General features: G+C 38.1%; 2 protein-coding genes and 1 long non-coding RNA gene across 6 annotated transcripts; 2 read left to right on the top strand and 1 right to left on the bottom strand.

The window, feature by feature from the left end:
* Nucleotides 1–2697: 2697 nt before the first annotated feature.
* Nucleotides 2698–3550, top strand: LOC148293673 (uncharacterized). Its single transcript, XR_015836431.1, has 3 exons — nucleotides 2698–2782; nucleotides 2898–2993; nucleotides 3465–3550. It is a non-coding gene; the product is annotated as an uncharacterized LOC148293673 (long non-coding RNA).
* A 2476-nt stretch (nucleotides 3551–6026) lies between these two features.
* LOC110746050 (uncharacterized) lies at nucleotides 6027–12963 on the bottom strand. 4 transcript variants are annotated; one of them, XM_088254876.1, is made up of 8 exons: nucleotides 12193–12963; nucleotides 11952–12036; nucleotides 11646–11770; nucleotides 9431–10143; nucleotides 9206–9313; nucleotides 8930–9133; nucleotides 6985–8852; nucleotides 6027–6649 (listed from the first exon to the last, which is right to left on the bottom strand). In XM_088254876.1, exons 4-8 carry the CDS (start codon nucleotides 10130–10132, stop codon nucleotides 6112–6114), a joined length of 3420 nt encoding a protein of 1139 aa, XP_088111002.1. In that variant the 5' UTR covers nucleotides 10133–10143; nucleotides 11646–11770; nucleotides 11952–12036; nucleotides 12193–12963; the 3' UTR covers nucleotides 6027–6111. The 4 variants fall into 4 exon arrangements, with proteins under 4 accessions (XP_088111002.1, XP_088111003.1, XP_088111000.1 ...); XM_088254877.1 differs by having other exon boundaries at nucleotides 12204–12963; XM_088254874.1 differs by lacking the exon at nucleotides 11646–11770 and having other exon boundaries at nucleotides 12193–12962.
* A 4511-nt stretch (nucleotides 12964–17474) lies between these two features.
* Nucleotides 17475–20086, top strand: LOC110746291 (uncharacterized). Its single transcript, XM_088254556.1, has 4 exons — nucleotides 17475–18112; nucleotides 18178–18506; nucleotides 19421–19798; nucleotides 20067–20086. The coding sequence occupies exons 1-4, from the start codon at nucleotides 17475–17477 to the stop codon at nucleotides 20084–20086; spliced, it is 1365 nt and encodes a 454-aa protein (XP_088110682.1).
* The last annotated feature ends 1216 nt before the right edge of the window (nucleotides 20087–21302 follow it).

Below are 21302 nucleotides of genomic sequence, written 5' to 3'. Positions count from 1 at the left end.
TTCAGGACTTGTCAGCATCTGCTTTACAAGAACCAATTGCGTTCTGATATATTATTACACACGTTCATCCAAAAACCCAACTGTTGATGATCGATATTATTAGCATTTTATACTGTTTTATTTTATTCCATATTTTTGAACAGGAGTTTGAATTTACTTATCTTTATGGGAACATCTAAAACTAAACGGTTTAGATCATTGAAATATAATATGTGATGGACCTTAAAAGGGTGTTCCTCAATCGAAGTTCTCAGTATTCAAAACATAAACTTGACGTGCATAGCGTTGGTTTAGCCTGCAAGTGTTCTTCTAAATTAATATATTCTATATGTTTTTCCTCGTTTCTGGCTGTCGACATAGGGTTTCAATTTATGATTGATTGTTTTCTCCTTCTATGGGGTTGCGACGTGTAAAGGGGGAAATATTCATATAAAAGTAAAAGTGGATTATTGAAGGAGAAATCCATACTTACAAAGGCAAAAGGAAGGTTCCGAATTGGCCTTCTTAATTTGAATTCTCCTCCTCATGATCCGAATTGGCCTTCTTAGTTTTACAAATTTGACGAGACAGAAGATGATATGTTTATAATAACCATAGGAGTAGTTGAAATACCTAGGATGGTGTATTTACCACAAAAACAAAAACAGATTCAAATAACAAGTGGTGATTCGAGTGAAGATGAAGAAAATTTGTATTGTTTTTATAGACTAAGACAAAAAAATTTAAAAAAACTTCTTATTCCTCCAAATGATAGATATGAGGCAGCTTTTTAAACGATCTTGAGGCCCAAAACATTGAGGCCAGTGGCCACTACCATGTGGTATGATTTAAACCCACATTTCTCTCCTACAAGTTTTTAAAGGATGGCTCAAGCTCAAGGCCTTTTACCTGTTCCACCCAAAAATAACCTCCTCCCCTTCCTCTCCAGCCGGCGGCACTCCCCCTCATGATTTAGGACAAAATGGGAGTTGTAATCTTGTGAAATTCTTTTAGAAAAAAGAAAACAATTCAAAATCAGGCAAAATCATGAATCAATATCAATTATGAAGCTAAAAAAAAGAAGAAAGACGCATCGTTCTGATATTCGAGTTGGTTTAGGCCCCGTTTGAAATTGCTTTTTTTGCTAAAAAACTGTTTCACTTTAAAGTTAAGCAATTTAAGGTGTATGGTAAAAATAAAATATCTTGATTATTTTAAAAGCAATGGTCTTTTGACAACAACTTTTAAAAGTAGGCTCTGGTTGCTTTTCAAAGTTGTTTTCAAAAGAAGCAGAGATAAGTCTTTAATGAATTTTTAAATTCCTAAAATACCATCATTCATTTTTAAAAATGACACTACCTCCACCTCCACCTCCACATCCACATCCAACTCCACCACCACCACCAACACCTCCTCCTTCACAAATGCCATCCCCACCACCATCACTACCACAACCACCACCTCTGTCTTTATCACCACCACTACCACCTTCACCACCTCCACCACCACTGCCACCCCCATCACCTCCTCTTCCTCCACCTCCACCACCTCCACCTTAACAACCGCCATCCCTTCCACCATCTCCACATCCACAACCGCCATCCCCACCACCACCTCCTTCTCAACCTCCACCACCTCCACCTCCACAACCGCCATTCCCACCATCACCACTGCCACAACCACCACCTCCACCACCACTTCTTTCACCACCATTTTCACCACCTCTACTATCACCACATAATTAGCGCATAGCATTTTCAACATCATATCTATTTGAGTCATTATTCACAGTTACAACAGTTTTATATTAAAATTTACCAAGCGGTTTTGACACTGCTTTTTATACTGATAGCACTTTAAAAGAATTATTTACCAAACATGGAGCTGCTTTACTTTGTCTCAAATTTCTTCCTTTTTAAAAGTTAATAATTTTTATATTTCTTGCATTTTGGTGTTTATAGTCTAAAAGGACCTACTTGAGAATTCATGTGATAGCATGGTAGTAAGGCCATCCCCAATGGAGGCTCTAAAGTGGGCTGCACCACCCTTGGGCTGCAATATATAGCAATTGAAGCAAAAAAGTCATCCCCAGTGGTTCAGTTTTGGGGCCTTAAATGATGGAGCCCCACCGGAGCTATACACAGATTTATGTTCATGGTTGAAGCCCCTGAAACCGAATGGGGCCCACATAAAGAAAAAGCTGCCAACCCATATGTGTTGTTGGTGACTTGCCTTGTGACTGCAACTCATGATACTCTCTTCTTGACCAATGATTGCTTCTCTTTGTGTTATATTTTATTTAATGTGACCAATGAGAGGAGATGGGCTAGATAGCGTTTGTTTTTGTGTTTTTTACAATGTGGCTTTGTTTTTTTTTCAAGTCAACAATCAAGTTTTTTTTTCATAGAAAAGATTTTCAAATCATGTCCAAATTTTAATTTTTTTGTTGTTGAAATGTTCACCAAAAAAAAAAAAACTAACATATTATAATATACATTAAAGCAAATAAAATCTTTTTATTTTAAAAATAATACGTATATAAAATTATATCGAATATAGAGCTCTAGATATAGAGCTCTTCTATTGTGGGAATGATTCCTTCGGAGCCTCAAAAATTCCATCGGAGCTCTAAATGGGGCTCTATCAACCCTTTTTAGAGCCCCAACCATTGGGGATGGCCTAAGTTTTCTGCCTTTAGGTGTAATTGAACTGCGTTTCATCTTAGGCTACATTTGAAGCATTTATTGGAGTTCGGGATGACAAAGCAACAGCTCAATTAAAACTTTTTGGTGATAATTTGCAGGTACTATTGTACAATCATTTTCTACCAGAGATTTAATAGCGTACCAAAAAGAATTATCTTGACAAACTTTGTTATCCCTTCTAACTATCAGTTACTATTATTGTTTGTTTATAAGGTTCTGGAGCAAAATCTCCCACTGGACAATGTATACAAGTCTAAAGATGTGATTTCTGCTCCTATTCGAGTCATCGATCTTCTTTATAATGCAGGAGTAAGTTTAGACTCTGGAAAATCTTCAAGATGATTCTATTTTATGGCCACTCGCAACTTATTGATTAGAAGCATTATGGTTTGCCCTGCTTCTAGTGCTAACGTAAAAAGCAAAAACAAAAAATCCTTTTGCTGAAGTTCTCTCTCTCTCTCTCTCTCTCTCTCTCTCTCTCTCTCTGTGACATTGAGTGACGAGCAGTATACTCAGCGAGATAATAGTCAATGAAAAATAAAAATAGTATTAGAATGGAGAAATGTAAAATAAATGCATCTTCAGGTTTAGGTATGAGGTTGACATAAATTTACCTATCACAAATAAATCTATTAAGTGTCCTGGGTTTGGTAAAAATATTTTTGTCCTTAATTGTATAGTGTCCATTGAGGTCAGAGTCCTCTACTTGTGTGTTTATTGTATATGCAACTAATTAACTGGTTGGTGAAGTGACGTTGACAACTTCAAGTTTTACCTCAGGATGTAAAGGGTCCTCAAACTGTTGCTTTTAATCTACCAAATGACGAGCGTATAGTAAAAGATGGAGGAACATCAATGGTCATGCTCTGAGATATTTCTTCAGAGGCTAAGTAAAAATTTCCTTCATTTTTATGTTTGTCATGTACTTAGATAAATATCAATTATTGCTTTTCGAAATTTTCATCTGTTGTGTTGGGAAGGTAATGTCAGAACTGCCTATGCTAAACCAGGTTCAAGCACATTTCAACTTTTAAATGAAATGGATAAAGGCAAAATGCATAAACAAAGTGGAATAAATACAAATGTGTCTTGTTTAGGAAAAACACTACTGTGAAGTTAAGATGCAGGGATATGAAATGTTGAAAACTTAAGAGTACCATACACAGCTGACTGGGTTACTAATAATAAACTTTCACTGCTAAATTCGTATTTATAGATTGCCAAACACTTAGTTTTTCATAGCTGTCTGGATTACAAAATTACAAAACATATACTTGAAAAGCCAAAAGATTTCCACAGTGGCAAAACATTTCTTATATTTTCCTCAATTTAATTGCCAAATTCAAATATAATAGAACTAACAACAGTACGATGATATTTTTAATGCCCTTCACTATACGTATTACTTCAGCATATGCATTAAGTTCCTTCACATCCAGTTGGTTTTGAATGTGAGATTTAGTTGGCCTATTGGTTGCAGTCACCTATTCATAGCCACTACACCTTGTAGCTCTCTAAATTTAAAAAAAAATATATACATTTTTCAGTTTGGGATTACAATGTAAGAGTTCATATTCAGTTGGTCCAATCTCGGTTAGTGTTTTACATACAAGAGGTTAGTGTTTTACATACAAGAGTTTTGGGAAGATAATACTTGTATATGTTGTGAAGCACTTCCAGTATGATATGCCCAGATTCCTTTCGAATTAGGAAATTAGAATCACCATCTCAGCATTACAGTGCCGACAACGAGGAACAGCGTGGGAACGAAGGCAGCAAGCAACAGATTCGAGGCGGTTGAAGGTTAGGACCTTGCCAATGAAGGTGAAATTAGGGTTTGGGTTTGGGTCTGGGGAGGAAAAGGGTAGAGAGGAGTGGTAGTAGGAGAAGAAGAAGAGGATGGAGACAGAGAAGAAGAGGAGTGGGAGGATGTCTCTTGGGTCTCACCATTTTTGTAGGGCTAGGGCTGAGTTTTGAAGGTAAAGAAGGGCATTGTGTGTGCGCTGGTGAAGATATCAAAATTACAAGTAGGAATATAACTTAATGAACCAAGGTGTCTTCTCTTCCATCTTTTTGCACCACCCTTATTGTTGTCATCTGCAAGTAAAGTTCACACCTTAGCTGAGAAATAATACTATGATGAGTTTGGTCTAATATGAGACTAAGAAGATGGATTTGCTAGATAATATTATTTTGTGTTTGATTTATAATATATTTGAATCCAATCATTTTTCCAGATAAAAATTTCTCATACTGATTCATAAATATATTGATAAAATAAATTTTAAAAAGATAATATCTTCAATATATCTTGATGGCATAAAATATAGTTCATTCGAATCAGAACTTCACTATTAAAAATGACACTGAAATTTAAATGCCTAACCATGTTATAATTTCAATTATTTGCACAACCTAGAACAAAATAATGAAGACATATTTACCAAAACTGATCAGAAAGCTTTTCATTTCAACCAAGTTGATAACTAGATATCCACTACATCAACACAAGAATTAGAACAAAAGTTTACTGATACCAAAATAACACAACACAAATTAATCAAAATGCAAATTTGTTTTCTGTCTAATTTTTCTTAGGATCACATCAAATCCCTGCAATCACAAACCACAGAATTTATACAATAGTCAAATTCATGAGTAGAGAAGCAAATGAGAATATAGATTTGTTTGCGCAAAACCTATAAAAACACGAACTAAATTTTATTAAACATAAGTTTAACTTGGAGGAAGATGCAGTGTTGTTGTTTAACTCCATTCTTGCAAAATAAGGAAGAGGATCATATTTAGAACTAAATGATACTTAAAACGAACACTCATGCTCACAAATGTCCATCTCCGTATCCAAAACCAACACAATTAAGCAAGAAGAACCATATTGTGAGTTCGACAGGTTAAAATGAGATAATTAACCAATATCTCCACTGCAACAGACACTATATCATGTATATCAGCAACAAACAAGTAACGAAGCAGAGTTTCCAGTGATATACATGGTTCAGTCTTCAGCCCCATTTATAAAAAGAACCTATCAGCTTTAATCAGTGATATTTACCTGTTAGTGATATGCATGGCTCAGGCTTTAGTCTCCATTTCTTTTTTCGAAGTTTTATGCCATATTGGCATGAGCATCGTTAGTGAAAAGCAATGCCATAGTCAAGCTTCCAAAGTCTAAATGCAGGATGAACTGCACATTGTCTGTTCTGGCTTTGCACTAACACACATGAAACTCACAAAACAGACAATTCAAGCTTCCCAAGTGTAAATCCCAACATTGAACAGACATTGGCTATATTGCAGGATACAATTTCTTCATAAAGTAGATTGAAAAAATTACAAACTTTATAGTAGAATCAATTCAGAGAACAAGATCATTTACAAGTTTGGTTTAATTTATTAAAAAATCAACCTATAACCTATGTACGGTAAATACAGGTCCCAAATTCAAATGGGGGAGGGTCCAACAAGTACCCTGGCTATCAATACAACAGCTATGCCATTTGATTCTATAAGAACCCACTGGAAAAGCAGAAACATCAAGCAAGCAATTTGAGAACCCTTGCCCTCTTTCATTCAGTTTGAAACGCAAGAAGGAATTTACAAACTCACCATCATTGTTGCCCCTTCGACGCTTATTACTCTTTTTTGTACTGCACTCTGTTGCATACTGCAACAGCTTTTCATTCATCTCTACCATGTCATCAGTTTCACAATCTTGATAACTACCTTGCTTTTGCTGATTGTTTACTCCACTTTCTGTTGGTTCCTGAAAGGATATGCTACTGTAGAGCATGCAGTACACATTTTTAAACCGGACTGGAATATCTGGTGCCACATTTCTTAATTGAAGACACAGATTTAATGACAAGTTGAAGCCTGGGGATACATATATTCCATCTGGGTTTCTAGTTTCGTTGACAGCGAAGAGTTCTGACCCACGGCAAGGCCTGAAATTTATGTAAATCATAAACGTTTGAATGATGGTGTAAATGGAAAAGAAAAAATCATATAATTAATAAAATGATGTTAATAGATAACCTGACAAAAATTACACAGTTAAAACTGGATAAAGCATATGATATGTATAGAGAGATTCTCTTATCATGACGTATCCCTCTTAAACATCAAATCAAAAGGAGGGGCAGCTAAGGTTTTCTACTCTCGGTTTGTCCTCTTCCCTTTTACTTTTCATTCCATTTTATAAACTCAAAATCAAGGCCAAATGATGTTGAGAAATCAACAAAAAGATTTCCTAGTTAAAATAAAGAGTCTGACAGCGTACCTGAATTTAAAGAAGTACGTGGGAGTACGGAAAGGGATTTGCATCCATTTCTTAAGAATGTCATACATAACCTTTAAGCCATCCTTGGGTAATTGAGATAGTCCTTCCTCATTATGCACTCTGTTTGCCTTACGTTTCAAGCCAGCAATCCCTGAAACCGCATAATTACAAACACTAAGAATATCCCTTGCTTTAGAACCAATCTTACATGCTAGGGTTCTTGACTGCATGTGAAAACAATCCATGGGATTTCTACCCGGCTCTAATAGCAGACATAGATTTCTACTGGTTTCATGGTTAGTGTTCCCCAACCGTCCAACTAGATTTTGAACCAACATTGCATCTAAATCTCTCTCTAGAATTCCCAGACCACTATTAGAAATAGGTTTAGTTAGGCTCGGAATGTAGAGAGCAAATCCAGTACAGAAGGCCAACAGCGAACAACTCATTGCAAGTTCCGAAATTATTTTTGAACTCTTGTTGTCCATGTCAATGAAAGATGTTGTAACTAGATCAAATTCTCGTGCTAGCCTCTTCAACTGCAGAGATATTTGAGTAATTTTCTGCAAAGATATGTTCTCGACCTTCACAGTATTGGTAGTGTTGTCCTGGTCAAATGGAATGTTTCCCAAAATTTTAACTATATCCACTACAGCCCTTATTACCTTCAATCTTAAGGACAAAAACCAGTGTTGGAAAAAAAAAGTGTGGCCCGTTTTGACATCACCAACTTTTAATGTTTCCAAAGAAGAACAAAGACCATTGTAAGCTGCTGCTATCTCTTTGCTGTAAATATGCTCCTTGATATTACTTGCTGCATCTTGGCAACCTAAATCATTATTGGAAGGGGTAAGATGTAATTTATGTGTCTCTAACCCTTGTTTCGGTAATAGCAGCAGCTCTAGTTTCCTCTCAGAATCAGCAAATTGAACTAATGACTTCACCCAGCAGCTGCAGGAATTAGAACGAACCTTTAATACTAATTGCTTGAATATAAAAGTCGTGGTCAGCCAATCTCCTTGACATGCTGCATACACCCCGACTTTATAAGCAGGCCAATTATTTTTTTCTGCCAACATCCTCTTTGCGCATTCAATGGTAAGAAGTTCATGCTTCATTGAGTAATTATCAAGAGATATGCCCGAGTTTTTATTAGGATTGCAACTACCCTCACTCTCATTTCCCATGTTACCCCAAATTTTTTGACAACACAGCAACAGAGAGTAGAGTGTGTATGTATAACATTCAAACAAGTTGCTTTGGCATACAAGTTCAACCAGAAGCTTCACTTTGTCAAATACTTCGGTGGAGATGGCACCTGCTTCAGTCAGATTTTCGAGAAAGGCCACTAAAAATCTGTACACCTTAAATAGAAGCTTTGATCTGACAATTCTACTCTTCTCTCCTCTCAAGTCTACACTATGATGAACAGACGCATCTGTTTCTATTGTCGCAACGAGATTGTCATCCATATATAATAGAGACTTCACTAAAACAGACATTTGATCCAGCACTAAGACATGTAAATCCGGATATTCTCGGATTACAAGGAAAAGAAGATTGAACAGGCAGTTAACTTGTTGAAACTCAACACTGTCAGCTTGACAAAGATCCAAAATTGGCTTCACCAATATGGTGATATGATCTATGATAAGCAAAATCACCTGAGATGGTTGAAGAGAGGAACAACGCACAAGAGATCCCATCCCTGTACTTCCTTTTAGTCTTCTTGACATATCTACTAAAACAGAAATAGCCAACAGGCTCTCGATCATGATAGGAGACTGGGATGCATTCTCAGCAATGCTTAAAAGCTTTGAAGATTCAAGGACATCAGAAGGTAGATTGGGTGGCATAAATAAAATCATCTGCGAAAATGCTGAATGTGAGACAACATAAATTGAACAACAAATAACAAGTTCATTTGTATGAGTTGAGAAACAACCTTACGTAACGTCTGAAGAACTTCACATAGCATGGATGTTGGAATTTGAGGTTCATCTAGTATGCTTAACAATGTTTTCACAAGATAACCATTTACAGGAACATGACACATTCCTTGACTGAAAATAAAATGTAGGCATCTTACTGCTGTTGCTCGCAGATGAAGAGTTTTTTCATGGCTAAGAAACAAGAGAAGCAGGTCCACCTGCATTGAGATAGCAATAAGAATTATGGGCCAAAATTTTTGAGAGAGGGTGGGTGCAACCAAAATAATTACCTGCTGAGATATAAGAATGGTTGACTTGGAAGCAAGTTTTGAGAGGGAAACCAGCATCGCAACCTGGTAATACTCATCTGAGAACTCCGACAGCAATTTTAGACTTGCCTGCGACAAAGCAATGTTCAGTGAACATTAGAATCTAATACAAAAGTGAAAAACTAATATTCTAAATGCAACAATTTCCAATAGAAGTCAGGTAAAAAAATTGAATTATAATTAAACCTTGTAAGCATTATTTGCAAGAGACTGGGAGCACCCAAGTTTGGCAAATAATCGTGCTCCGGCCAACCTTATAGCAGGCAACGTTTCTGGTGAGCTCATCATATGAAGCAGCATCTCCAAGACAACACATGCAAAGTCGTCTGATAACTCAGCAAAACATCCTGCTGCAAATAGCGCTGCTTGTACCTCCAAAACATGAGAAGAAACCATACTAGAAAGCACCAAGTATCGCATACTCGCACTCTGTTTAGCAAAATGTGCCCAACAGCCAAACAGACCCAAAGCCAAAGCCCGATCTTCAACATCCTCATTGTCAAACACAACCTTAACTCTCCTCAGCAATTCTGCCTGCATATGAACTTGAGTTTCGCACAAAACTCCTTTGTACTCTTTCCGTTTGTTCCTCTTCCTGTACTCAAACAAAAAGGCCTTGACAATACAGACCCTTGTGTGCTTGTCTCCAAATTCGAAGGCATTGGCAAGACGAAGAATGATGGCATTTGAGAAGAGCTTGTCCTCCCCAGGAATTAGGTCGAACAAGTGGTAGACAGCTGGAGAAGGGTTTGGTTCTTCACTTAACTGTTGAAGTCTTGGACTGATTTCTGAAATGCCTTCAAGCAATCGACCTGGTTTCTTGGAGCGCAGGGCCTTTTCTAGCTCTATGCTCCATTCCATCACACATGCTGCTGAGTTCCTTTCCATTTCAGCTCAAACTTCAAAATAGAAAATAACTTTAGAATCAAATATGTTTGCACCAAAAGAATTCAAAACAAACTCATAATCCATCAGCAGAGGTTTACAAATACTAAGAAACTTTTTTTCCCTTTTTGAAGCCTTGAAATAACTTGAAAATATAATCTTTCTCTAATCAATAATGATAAATACAACTCACCATTCAATAGACAAAGGAGATACTCAGTTACATGTTTGATCAATCAAACTGAAGGCACTCAATATCAGTCAACAACAATAGAATCCATCAATGTCAAAACACATTTGAGCTCTTACACACACGTTTAATAGCATTCCTTACAAAATTCTTTAACATTTATGAAGTCCTGAATAGTAATTACTGACTCTTAACAGCCCAATATTATATCAAACCAATCCAAAAAGATATAATCACTTTCATAATTGTTGTATTGTATAAAATTTCCACAACATACACACGCAAAATAAAATTCCTTGTCCCAAGAAATAACAATGAATTGAACATGGCATCATAAAGAAGATAAGAATTAAGAACTAAAGACAGGATGTTAAAAAGCCTAAGATCAATACATTTTTCCCCCAATCGGGGTAAAATAACTCTACCATAAGTGGCAACAAATAGACCCAACTCGACAAAAAATATACAATCATACAATCAAACAAAATGAAAAACCAACGCAATATCTTACAATAAACACCAAACTAGAAACTAATATTCTTTGTTACATTTTGGGGCCAGAAGAAGAGAATGTTTAAAAATTTAAACTATTTCCTTTATTGAACTAAAAACTCTATTTTTTCCCTTAATTCCACATTCAGCAGTTTTTTTTTTTTTTTTGAAAGGAGACAGTATTATTCAACAAAGAAACAACAAAACACAAGATGGCCAAGGAGGCCACCAAACAATTAGAGGGGTAACCCTCTGCACTACAAGACTACTGCTTTCCAGTCTAGATGGATGAGCTGAAAACTAATCTCCCTAAACTCTGCTGAAACAGAAACCCAAAATGAAGTCCAGAATCGGATACGATCCCAAAGCTGCTCTATCTCATCTCCAGCCATATCCTAAAAAATCCTCCTATTCCTTTGCCCAAAATTACCCAAAATATTGCCATCATGGCACAATTTCCCACCACTGATCTCTTCCTCTTACTGCCAAAAAAGTTCATTCTTGCTTCCAGCACCGCATTACAAGTTGCGTAGTTCCCCCACGTTAGCCCTGCCTCCTGAAATAGCTTAGCCCACAGGGAAGCAGCAATAGGACATAACAAGAACAGATGATCTACGGTTTCACTATTTTTTTGGCACATGACACACCAGTTAGGGGAAAAGTACCAGCCATGTCTTTTCCTTTGAACCAAGTCGCAAGTGTTGACTCTGCCTTGTTTGATTAGCCAAGCTAATAATCTAACCTTATGAGGGGCTTTACCTTTCCATATTACAAAGGAGGGAGAGTAGGGAGTTGGTTGGGGGTTACCCATCAGATGCCTAGAGAATGACTTACAGGAGAATTCTCATGAGGACTCCAACTTCCATGCTCTAGTGTCACTTCTGTTCTGAACCAGCACCACGTGTTCCAACCTTAAGAACAGCGTGGACAATTCTTCAATTTCTTCCTCCCTTAGATTCCTACGAAACCCAAAATCCCAGCTCAGCGGAGAGGAATTTGTGTCTATGCAGATATCAGCAGTTTTGACCCGTGAGCTTTTTAGGTAATTCAAAATTTGTCATAATAACTAGCATTTGACCCATCAAGAAATTTGTTAGCTTTGAGCTCAAAATACAGAAAATTATGGTTTAGAGATATTACCTCAAAGAGACAGAAAAATCGAGATAGGGAGACTGAGAGCGGGAGCGACAGAGAGAGCTGGAGCGACACTCAGAGAGCGAGTCGACTGTGACCAGTATCATAAAAAGCCCAAAGTAAAATCAATTCAGTGCCAGTGCTAACCATAAGCCCTTTTACACTTTCTTTTAGGAATTGAATTAGAGACAAGGCATTCAAAGACTGGTATTCCAAAAAACATAAAGAAAACAAAATAGGATGGTACCTGGGACAAACCTTGGTCGCTGCAGCGAAGCCCCGTAGATGTATGGACGATAGTTGGAGGCATTGTAATAGTAATTCACAATCAAGCTTCTCAAAAACTTGTAATAAAGCGGTGAGACCTCCAAGTCATCTTCCACAACAAACGCAAACTCGTTGTCCGAGCTGGGCCACCAGGCCTCCAACCATTGGGCCCGCAGGCCTGCATTGGCAGTCCGGTAATGGATTAGCTTGTCCCCACATTTCCACTCAAACCCGTCTAAAACTCTAAAATGCGATGTGACTCCTTCAACTTCTGACCAACATTTGAAGATGCATCCCCGAGGGCAAAATGGTCAATGTAGCCGTGGAGTTGGACCTTGTCAGTGAGGTAGTCGGCAGCAGCGAGGGAACGAAGGCAGCGAGCAACAGATTCGAGGCGGTTGAAGGTCAGGACCTTGACAATGAAGGTGAAATTGGGGTTAGAGTTTGGGTCTTAGGCAAGGAGAGTGAACTTAGGGTTTGGGTTTGGGTCTGGGGAGGAAAAGGGGAGAGAGGAGTGGTAGTAGGAGAAGAAGAAGAGGAGTGGGCGGATGTCTCTAAGGTCTCACCATTTTTATAGAGCTAGGGCTGGGGTTTGAAAGTAAGGAAGGGCATTGTGTGTGCGCTGGTGAAGATATCAAAATTACAAGTAGGAATAAACTTAATGAACCAAGGTGTCTTCTCTCCCATCTTTTTGCACCAACCCTTATTGTCATCTGCAATTAAAGTTCACACCTTAGCTGAGAAATAATACTATGATGAGTTTGGTCTAATATGAGACTAAGAAGATGGATTTGCTAGATAATATTATTTTGTGTTTGATTTATAATATATTTGAATCCAATCATTTTTCCAGATAACTATTTCTCATATTGATTCATAAACATATTGATAAAATAAATTTTAAAAAGATAATATCTTCAATATATCTTGATGGCATAAAATATAGTTCATTCGAATTAGAACTTCACTATTAAAAATGACACTGAAATTTAAAAGCTTAACCATGTTATAATTTCAATTATTTGCACAACCTAGAACAAAATAATGAAGACATATTTACCAAAACTGATCAGAAAGCTTTTCATTTCAACCAAGTTGATAACAAGATATCCACTACATCAACACAAGAATTAGAACAAAAGTTTACTGATATCAAAATAACACAACACAAATTAATCAAAATGCAAATTTGTTTTGTCTAATTTTTCTTAGGATCACATCAAATCCCTGCAATCGCAAACCACAGAATTTATACAATAGTCAAATTCATGAGTAGAGAAGCAAATGAGAATATAGATTTGTTTGCGCAAAACCTATAAAAACACGAACTAAATTTTATTAAACATAAGTTTAACTTGGAGGAAGATGTAGTGTTGTTGTTTAACTCCATTCTCGCAAAATAAGGAAGAGGATCATATTTAGAACTAAATTATACTTAAAACGAACACTCATGCTCACAAATGTCCATCTCCGTATCCAAAACCAACACAAAGCAAGAAGAACCATATTGTGATTTCGACAGGTTAAAATGTGATAATTAACCAATATCTCCACTGCAATAGACACTATATCAGTCTTGATATAGCTGAGATGTATATCAGCAACAAACTAGTAACAAAGCAGAGTTCCCAGTGATATACATGGTTCAGTCTTCAGCTCCATTTATAAAAGGGTAAATGGTCAAAAATTCCCCTAGACTATTTCGACTGTCGAAATGTCCACCCTGGATTATTTTTTCAGCCAACTTAGCTCACAAACTATTTTAAATGGTCAATTTAGCACCTGTCGTCAAGTTTTTAGACTTCCATCCAATTTTTTGTTAATTATAAGGGTAAGTTTGTCATTTTACAAAGACAATACCAAAAAATAATAAAGAAAATGTAAAATCATGATTTCTTCTTTCTTTGTTCTTTTCCCTTTTTGTCTTCTTCCTCTCTCTCTCTCTCTCTTTTCTTTCTTCTCTCCCCATCTACTCCAGCTCTTTCAAATTTCTTAGCTCCCGTTGTCCTCTCTTTACAAATATCCAGAGGCTCCACTGCTGTATCGAAATTTGTCTGTTCATGCAACAAAAGCATTTGGAGGGAGATTAGCAGCGAAAGATTAATAACAGCCAAGAGAAGGGAATTGAAGGACCGTGTGTAAAACACAATACAAGAAGGAAGAAGAGGAGCTTGTGTAAAACACAATACAAGAGGAAAGGAAGAAGATTAATAACAGCCAAGAGGACGGGCAATCTTCACAGCCAAGAGGATGGGTCAATGGGATTTATTGCTTCGAGAGGAATTAGATAAGGGGATCCTCTATTCTCTTATATTTTCATTTTGTGCATGGAGCCTTTTATTAGGCAATTCAACCTGCTTGCTACTTCTACTAAATCGAATGTGGGTTTACCTTCTTCACCTGGGGGTTTTCGCATTTCAACTCTTGTCTTTTCTGATGATTGTCTAATTTTTGAAAGACCACTTCTGTGGCAGCTAGAAATATCACAAAACTACTTGATTTCTTTTCTAAAGTGTTTGGTCAACAAGTCAACTTGCATAAAGCTAGTGTGTTTATTTCAAATAATGTGACTACAAGTGTCAGAACTCATCTAAGCAATCTCTTACAAATTCAACCCAAAACTACTATAGGACCCCATGGCCTCTTGCTGATGGATGGGATGATAGCACATGTAATGAAGTATTCTCGATGGACATGCTGGAAGAATGCCACTTGGGGGCTTCAACTGTGCAGCAGAAAACAGCTGCTGTGACCTTTCACAACCTTACGGAGGCTGAAACAAGCGTGATAGAGTGTTATCTAGGCCTGAAGCAGGGACCCACGGCCTCACAAGTCCTCCAAAGGAATCCAAAATTCAAATCACTCTTTGACCAACTTGGTTTCGGGCCTCAAGCGAGAGAAGCAGCTGCTGTAGCTCTCATGAACATCTCTGCGGAGTCTGATCCTCATTGCTTCACCACTCAACCACAAAGGTCGTTCTTGGGAAATGACAATGTTATTGTCTTCACGGATGAAGACATGGAAGTTCCGTACCCAGATCATAGAAGGCCACTTTACTTAGAGGGACATATCAACGATGTGTTTATAAGGAGAGCTTTGGTAGATATGGGTTCCTCTGTCAACATATTGCCTCTGTCTGTGCTCACGACAGCTGGTATTCCATTATCCAAAATTGTGCAATCCCAAACAAGCATCAGCGGTTTCGAAAATAAGAGTGAGGTCACAGTCGGGCACATGCAAGTGAACTTGAAGGTGGGGCCAATCAGGTCACTTACCAAGTTCTATGTGGTGGATGTAGATGTGGCTTACCATGCTTTACTTGGAAGGCCATGGCTCAACAAGCATAAACTCGTAGTCTCCACTTACCATCAATGCATGAAGGGAAGGATTGGGCTGAGACCGCTTCGCATACCTGGGAATCAAGAACCGTTCAACAAAAATGAAGCTCACTACTCCGAGGCAGAATTTTACACACAGTGCACAGGTGTAGGAAGCGGCCCATCTAAGGATTTCGGAACCTACCTACCATCATGGACTAAAATTCGCGATTTAAGCAACGACGAACTCATCACCATCGTCGATCGAGAAAGAAAGAGGCACTCAGAAGTCAACAACCATGCTTACGATCGTCCCCAATGCTCGAAAGTGACGCTGCCAGATGGGTGTACTGTGTACCGCTTATGACGGGATTGGGGGCTTAACCATATCCTATGGGAAAGCCCCGAGTATGGAGAAGAAGTGATGCAGACAAGCAGCCATAAGGACAAGATACCCACGCCTTGTGCCTTCCAGGAACCTATGACAGTGCCTAGGCATATGCAAAATGGCTTGACTGCAATAGCTGAGCAGCTGGAAACAATTAATTTAAGTGATGATCCCTCTGTCCAAAGGCCTATTTCTGTCAGTGTTCACTTGGCAAGGAAAGAAAGGGAGGCCTTAGTGTTGCTATTAAAAGAATTCCGAGATGTATTCGCTTGGAGCTACGAGGAGATGCTCGGCCTAGATCCAAACTTGGTCAGCCACACTTTGAATATCGAGCTTGGCACGAAACCTGTCGTGCAGCCAAGAAGGAATTTTCATCCTGAGATTGAAATGCAAATCAAGGTAGAAATTGAAAAGCTACTGGCCACTGGGTTCATCAAACTAATCAAGCATCCAACATGGCTAGCAAACATTGTTCCCGTAAAGAAGAAGACTGGTGTGATTAGGATATGCACGAACTACCGAGATCTCAACTGAGCTTACCCAAAGGATGAATTCCCACTGCCAAATATGGATATCTTGATTGACTCAACCTCAGGGCAAGGCTATAACCAAATAAAGATGTCCCCACGAGATGTTGAGAAGACAGCATTTCGAACACCATATGGGAATTTTTACTACACGGTCATGCCATTTGGTCTTAAAAATGCCGGAGCCACTTACCAAAGGGTTATGACAACTGTGTTCCACGACATGATGGGGAAAGAGGTGGAAGATTATGTGGATGATCTTGTGGTGAAGTCAAAAACCAGAGAGGGCCATCAGGAAGTCTTGAGGAAGGTGCTGGAAAGGTGTCAACTCTATGGGTTGAAGATGAATCTGAAGAAGTGCGCATTTGGGGTTTCATCCGGGAAATTCTTAGGGTTCCAGGTGCACTAGCGCGGCATAGATGTGGATCCGGAAAAGACTAGAGCTATAAACTCTCTCGCACCACCTAAGAGCCCAAAGGAATTGAAGAGTTTCATGGGGAGGCTATCATACATTCGACGCTTCATCCCGGGCCTCGCTGCCACAATGAGTACTTTTACCCTTTTGCTCAAGAAGGGCAAGCCGTATGTATGGAGCAGGGAGTGCCAAGAAGCCTATTCACACGTGCAACAAATAATCACCAAGCTGCCCACAATGCGAGCACACATTTCGGGGCTTCCACTCAAATTGTATTTGGCTTCCACGAAGGCAGCGGTTGGGGCCTTGCTTGCCCAAGATGGTCACGATGGGGAGGAGAGTCCTATTTATTACGTGAGTAGACAATTAAGAGGGGCTGAAACAAGATACCCGAAGACGGAGCTCTTGCGCCTTGCTCTTGTCTATGTTGCACAGCACCTGCGACATTACTTCCTCGCTCACAAGCTACAGCTCATAGTAAAATATGACCCCATAAGATACTTGCTCACAAGGATGGTGCTCTCTGGACGTCTTGCACGCTGATTGCTACAACTATCCGAATTTGATATTACGTGTACAACTCCTAAGGCCATCAAAGGACAGGCTATAATTGACATGCTGGCTCTATTTCCTGAAATAGAAGAATCGACTCTCTCTGAGGAGGTTCTCGGGGAGTTGCCGGAAGTAGTTGCTGTTGTTACAGAGGAGGAACCATGGACCCTCTACTTCGACGATTCTTCTACATCGAGTGGTGGAGGAGCAAATGTGGTGCTCATTAATCTCGAGGGACAAGCTACGACCCTCTCATTCAAACTAGATTTTCCATGCACAAATAATGCGGCAGAGTATGAGGCCTTCATTATGGGAATGTCCATAGCAAGAGAGATGGGTGTAGAGAAAATCAAAATTATCGGGGACTCAAACCTGGTGCTAAGTCAATTACAGGGGAATTTTGCTGTGAAGGAGGAGACATTGGCACCATATCGTACAATTGCTGAAAAAATCATTAATTCTTTCAAGCAAGTCGTGATGGAACACATTCCCGGAGTCACCAATAGATATGCTGACGCTCTGGCCACATTGGGGTCGAAGCTCTCATTTGCCCAAGAGCAGCCCAATATTACTGTGATAAAGAAGGATATGCCCATAGTCGAAGCGATGTTCCAAGGGGAGCTGCTGGAAGTAGAAGATGATTGGAGGAAAGCTGTGAAGGAGAAGGTTGATCTGGTAGTTTGTAACTTATTATGCATAATGTTTATAATTGGTATTGTCTGTGTTCCAAATCTGTAATGTGATTTTGTCCTTTGTGTTGTTTTAGGCGCCATTTTCTACAGTGCCCACAAGGCTTGCTTTTTGGCAAGCATTTCGAAAAGCTTATTCAATGTGATCCTCGGCTCAACTTCTTAAGCCAACAGCCAGAAATTGTGTTAGAATCTCCATTTTTCGATGCTAGAGTTACAGTATTAAGTGACCCTGATGAATATAGACGTCGGTTTGGTCCAAAAAATGAGGAGGGGCCTGCTATATTTGGTTTGCAGGATTCAGCATCACCTTCTGGAACTCACTCGCCACCGTGTAAAGATGAACAAGATTTTAATGGTAGAGGTCCTGAAAATTATTCCCAGGAAATTTCTTCTCCTAGCTCAGGTAAATCCACAAACGATAAAACTGTGTAGATATGGTCCCATGTCCCAATCTCCCATGACTTGTGATTTTCATCTTATTTTTTTGGGCTCAAGATTTCATTCCCATGTAATTTGGTTCTGTGTTCTTGTTTTGTCAAAATATTGAGTTAGAAGCAGTCAATAGTCATTGTGTAAATAACTTGAACAGTTATAGAATCACTTACTGATTCCTTAACACTAGAAATTATTTTGTGGGTCAACTTTGAAACAATTAGTCTGAAACTTAAAATTATTTGTGAATGAAGTCCATTTATCCGTGTCCCTTTGGTTTGATAAGCCTCATCTACAGCAGGCCTCTAGTGCTAAGGTTAAGATGGATCAGAACTTAAAACTAGCACTTGAGATCTTAAAATGAAAAACATTATTTAACGTACTCAAATCTGAATCATACTGAACATAATACTTGCAAACATACTTCTATCATGCCGACTACGTCCAGTCAGCATTTGGTGGGGTGTGAATAGAACTCCCTTTTACACTTATTTTTTAGAGGAATCATGTGAGTAACCGTCATATCAAAAAGAGCTGTCTTTCATGACGTGATTGTTTTTTTTATTCTTTTTTCTTTTTTTGACAAAGTTTGATGTATGTGATATAAAGTCTGGCATAAATGTGAGACCATAGCTAGTGGGACAATTTGCTACGACCTCTTAATCTGTCGGAATTGGTGTCAGATGACTGTCGTCAATGTTTGCTCAACTTAAGCATGTGACCTTCTTGTATCTGGTTTATCAGTTCCACTATGTCACATAAACCTGTTTATCCTTATTCTATGAATATTTACTCCATATTTTATGATGCGGAAGTTTTACAATTGAGTTTGGTATGGGCACTGCATCACATTTGTTGTGGGTCTAAATTGTCTTCTATTTGTAGTGATGGACACCCCTGCAATTGATAAAATTGGGAGCTTTGGAGCTAAAACCTCAAAGACGCCCAGCAATTTTAATCAAATGAAAGTTCCTGGACTTCCCATGTCGATGTCAATGAGTGATTTCGTAAGCCACATTGGACAATGCATTTTTGGAAAGATATCTGGCAAGGAGCAACCTAGCAGAGATGTTTTGGAGGAGATTACTCAATACTTGTTCAATGACGCGCAACTCACCTTACCCTCAAATGAGCAATACGTCATGTCAAGGGTCAACTCCCTTTATTGCCTTTTGCAGAAGGATCCTTCTACAACACTAAACTTGCAAGCCAAAACTGATGACTGCTTTGATGTAAATGATGATGGGAATTTTAAGTTTTCAAGTTTGATTAGTTTCCAAGTTTCAATTACGGTTCTTGTTCTTATTCATTATGCTTATAAGTTAATATGCATGTTTGAATGATTGATCACCATTAAAACTTGTATGTTAGTTATCTTGGTTGAAATTAAGAGTAGACATCATATACTTTAATTCGAATTGAACTATGAGTAGGAAGAATATGTATGGACATTCGACAATAGGGATTAGATACATGTTTGGTTGTTTAAAACATTCTTCTATGCTTAATGGATTTCTAATGCTTAATTTAGGTTTGACAACAAGGATCTAATTAGGGAATTAAGAATACAAGGTTAGGACCAGACACCATGGCTTTAGGGTTTAGGGAATACAAGGTTAGGACCATGCACCATGGCTTAATCATACTTTAGTTAGAATTGATATGAGAATCTGAATTGAACTTGTTAACTTATTTACTTGAGTTAGTTTCTTTTTTTTGTTGTCTTTTTTTATGTTATTTTCTTTCTTGTTTTCTATTTTGTGTAGAGAATCAAATTGAATCAATCTATCATCAATTCTCATGGGATCGGCCACGCACTTACATATGCTATACTACTGAACGGCTCGTGTACTTGCGAGTATCACAAGTTGAGGATGCAGTTGAATCAAGTTTGGCTCAGCTGAATCCGACAACAACACTAGCTCAAACCAATGGTGGCATTGCACAAAATGTTTTTTTAAAGAAAAATCTAAACTATCAATTTTCATGCTCTTGTCTTTGTTAAATGCATAAGATAAACTAATTCAAAAGGAATAAGATGATTTATATCCAAGCGTGTGTGTGTGTATATATAACTGAGATTGTCACACCACGAGTTTCAAACATAAGAATAACCTGCGTAGTAATTAAAACTCCTTGAGTTGAGCTACAAACCCCTTACTTGCGTTTTGCTAACCAGTTTTGTGGTGTAGTACTATAGTGCCATTTCTTTCCAAAAGTGCTATGTGATGCAAAGTAATCGTTTAGCTAATGTTGTTTATAATGTTTTAAAATGGACACATTTAAAAAAAAAATCCATATGCATTAATCACATGTTTACTAATTTGTAATCAGAGTGAAGATGAATCAAATTGAACATGAATGGGGGAAAGATGAATCAAAGTCACTCCAAGTCATTCTTATTAAAGTGTTTAGTAACTGAATGAGAAAACAAAGAAAAAAGGAAATTGATTCTCATTAACTTGTTTACAAAATTGCCAAGAATATCCGAATGAAAACCATTTTTATTGCCAAAATACCCTTTTACGAAAAGAAAATAAAATATAACTCCCTAGTACAAAATCTTCTAATAATATATAATATATTATATAAACGTACACTCGCAATTCTTGGATTGGATGAACAACTCGAATCTTTCCCTTGATGATAAAAGCTAAAAGAAATTGGAACACAAGATATACACACACAAAAATGTGGGGAGAGAAATGAAGAAAGGTTGCTTGAAAACTTGCTGTTCCAATATTGCTCCCCCTTCCATCCAAATAGC

This window comes from Prunus avium, chromosome 6 (assembly GCF_965620075.1).
Source record: "Prunus avium chromosome 6, drPruAviu1.hap1.1, whole genome shotgun sequence".
Classification (NCBI taxonomy): domain Eukaryota; kingdom Viridiplantae; phylum Streptophyta; class Magnoliopsida; order Rosales; family Rosaceae; genus Prunus; species Prunus avium.
This window is presented reverse-complemented; position numbering and strand designations above follow the sequence as displayed.

What these genes read in the sequence shown, in the direction of transcription:
- LOC110746050 (XM_088254876.1), bottom strand. Translation starts at nt 10,132, where the DNA reads ATGGAAAGGAACTCAGCAGCATGTGTGATGGAATGGAGCATAGAGCTA. An exon ending in CCATTCTTATATCTCAGCAG is followed by an intron (nt 9,134 to 9,205) that starts GTAATTATTTTG and finishes ATCTCAATGCAG; the next exon opens with GTGGACCTGCTTCTCTTGTT. An exon ending in TTCTTCAGACGTTACGTAAG is followed by an intron (nt 8,853 to 8,929) that starts GTTGTTTCTCAA and finishes GCATTTTCGCAG; the next exon opens with ATGATTTTATTTATGCCACC.
- LOC110746291 (XM_088254556.1), top strand. Translation starts at nt 17,475, where the DNA reads ATGCTGGCTCTATTTCCTGAAATAGAAGAATCGACTCTCTCTGAGGAG. An exon ending in TGTAACTTATTATGCATAAT is followed by an intron (nt 18,113 to 18,177) that starts GTTTATAATTGG and finishes GTGTTGTTTTAG; the next exon opens with GCGCCATTTTCTACAGTGCC. An exon ending in AATTTCTTCTCCTAGCTCAG is followed by an intron (nt 18,507 to 19,420) that starts GTAAATCCACAA and finishes TTCTATTTGTAG; the next exon opens with TGATGGACACCCCTGCAATT.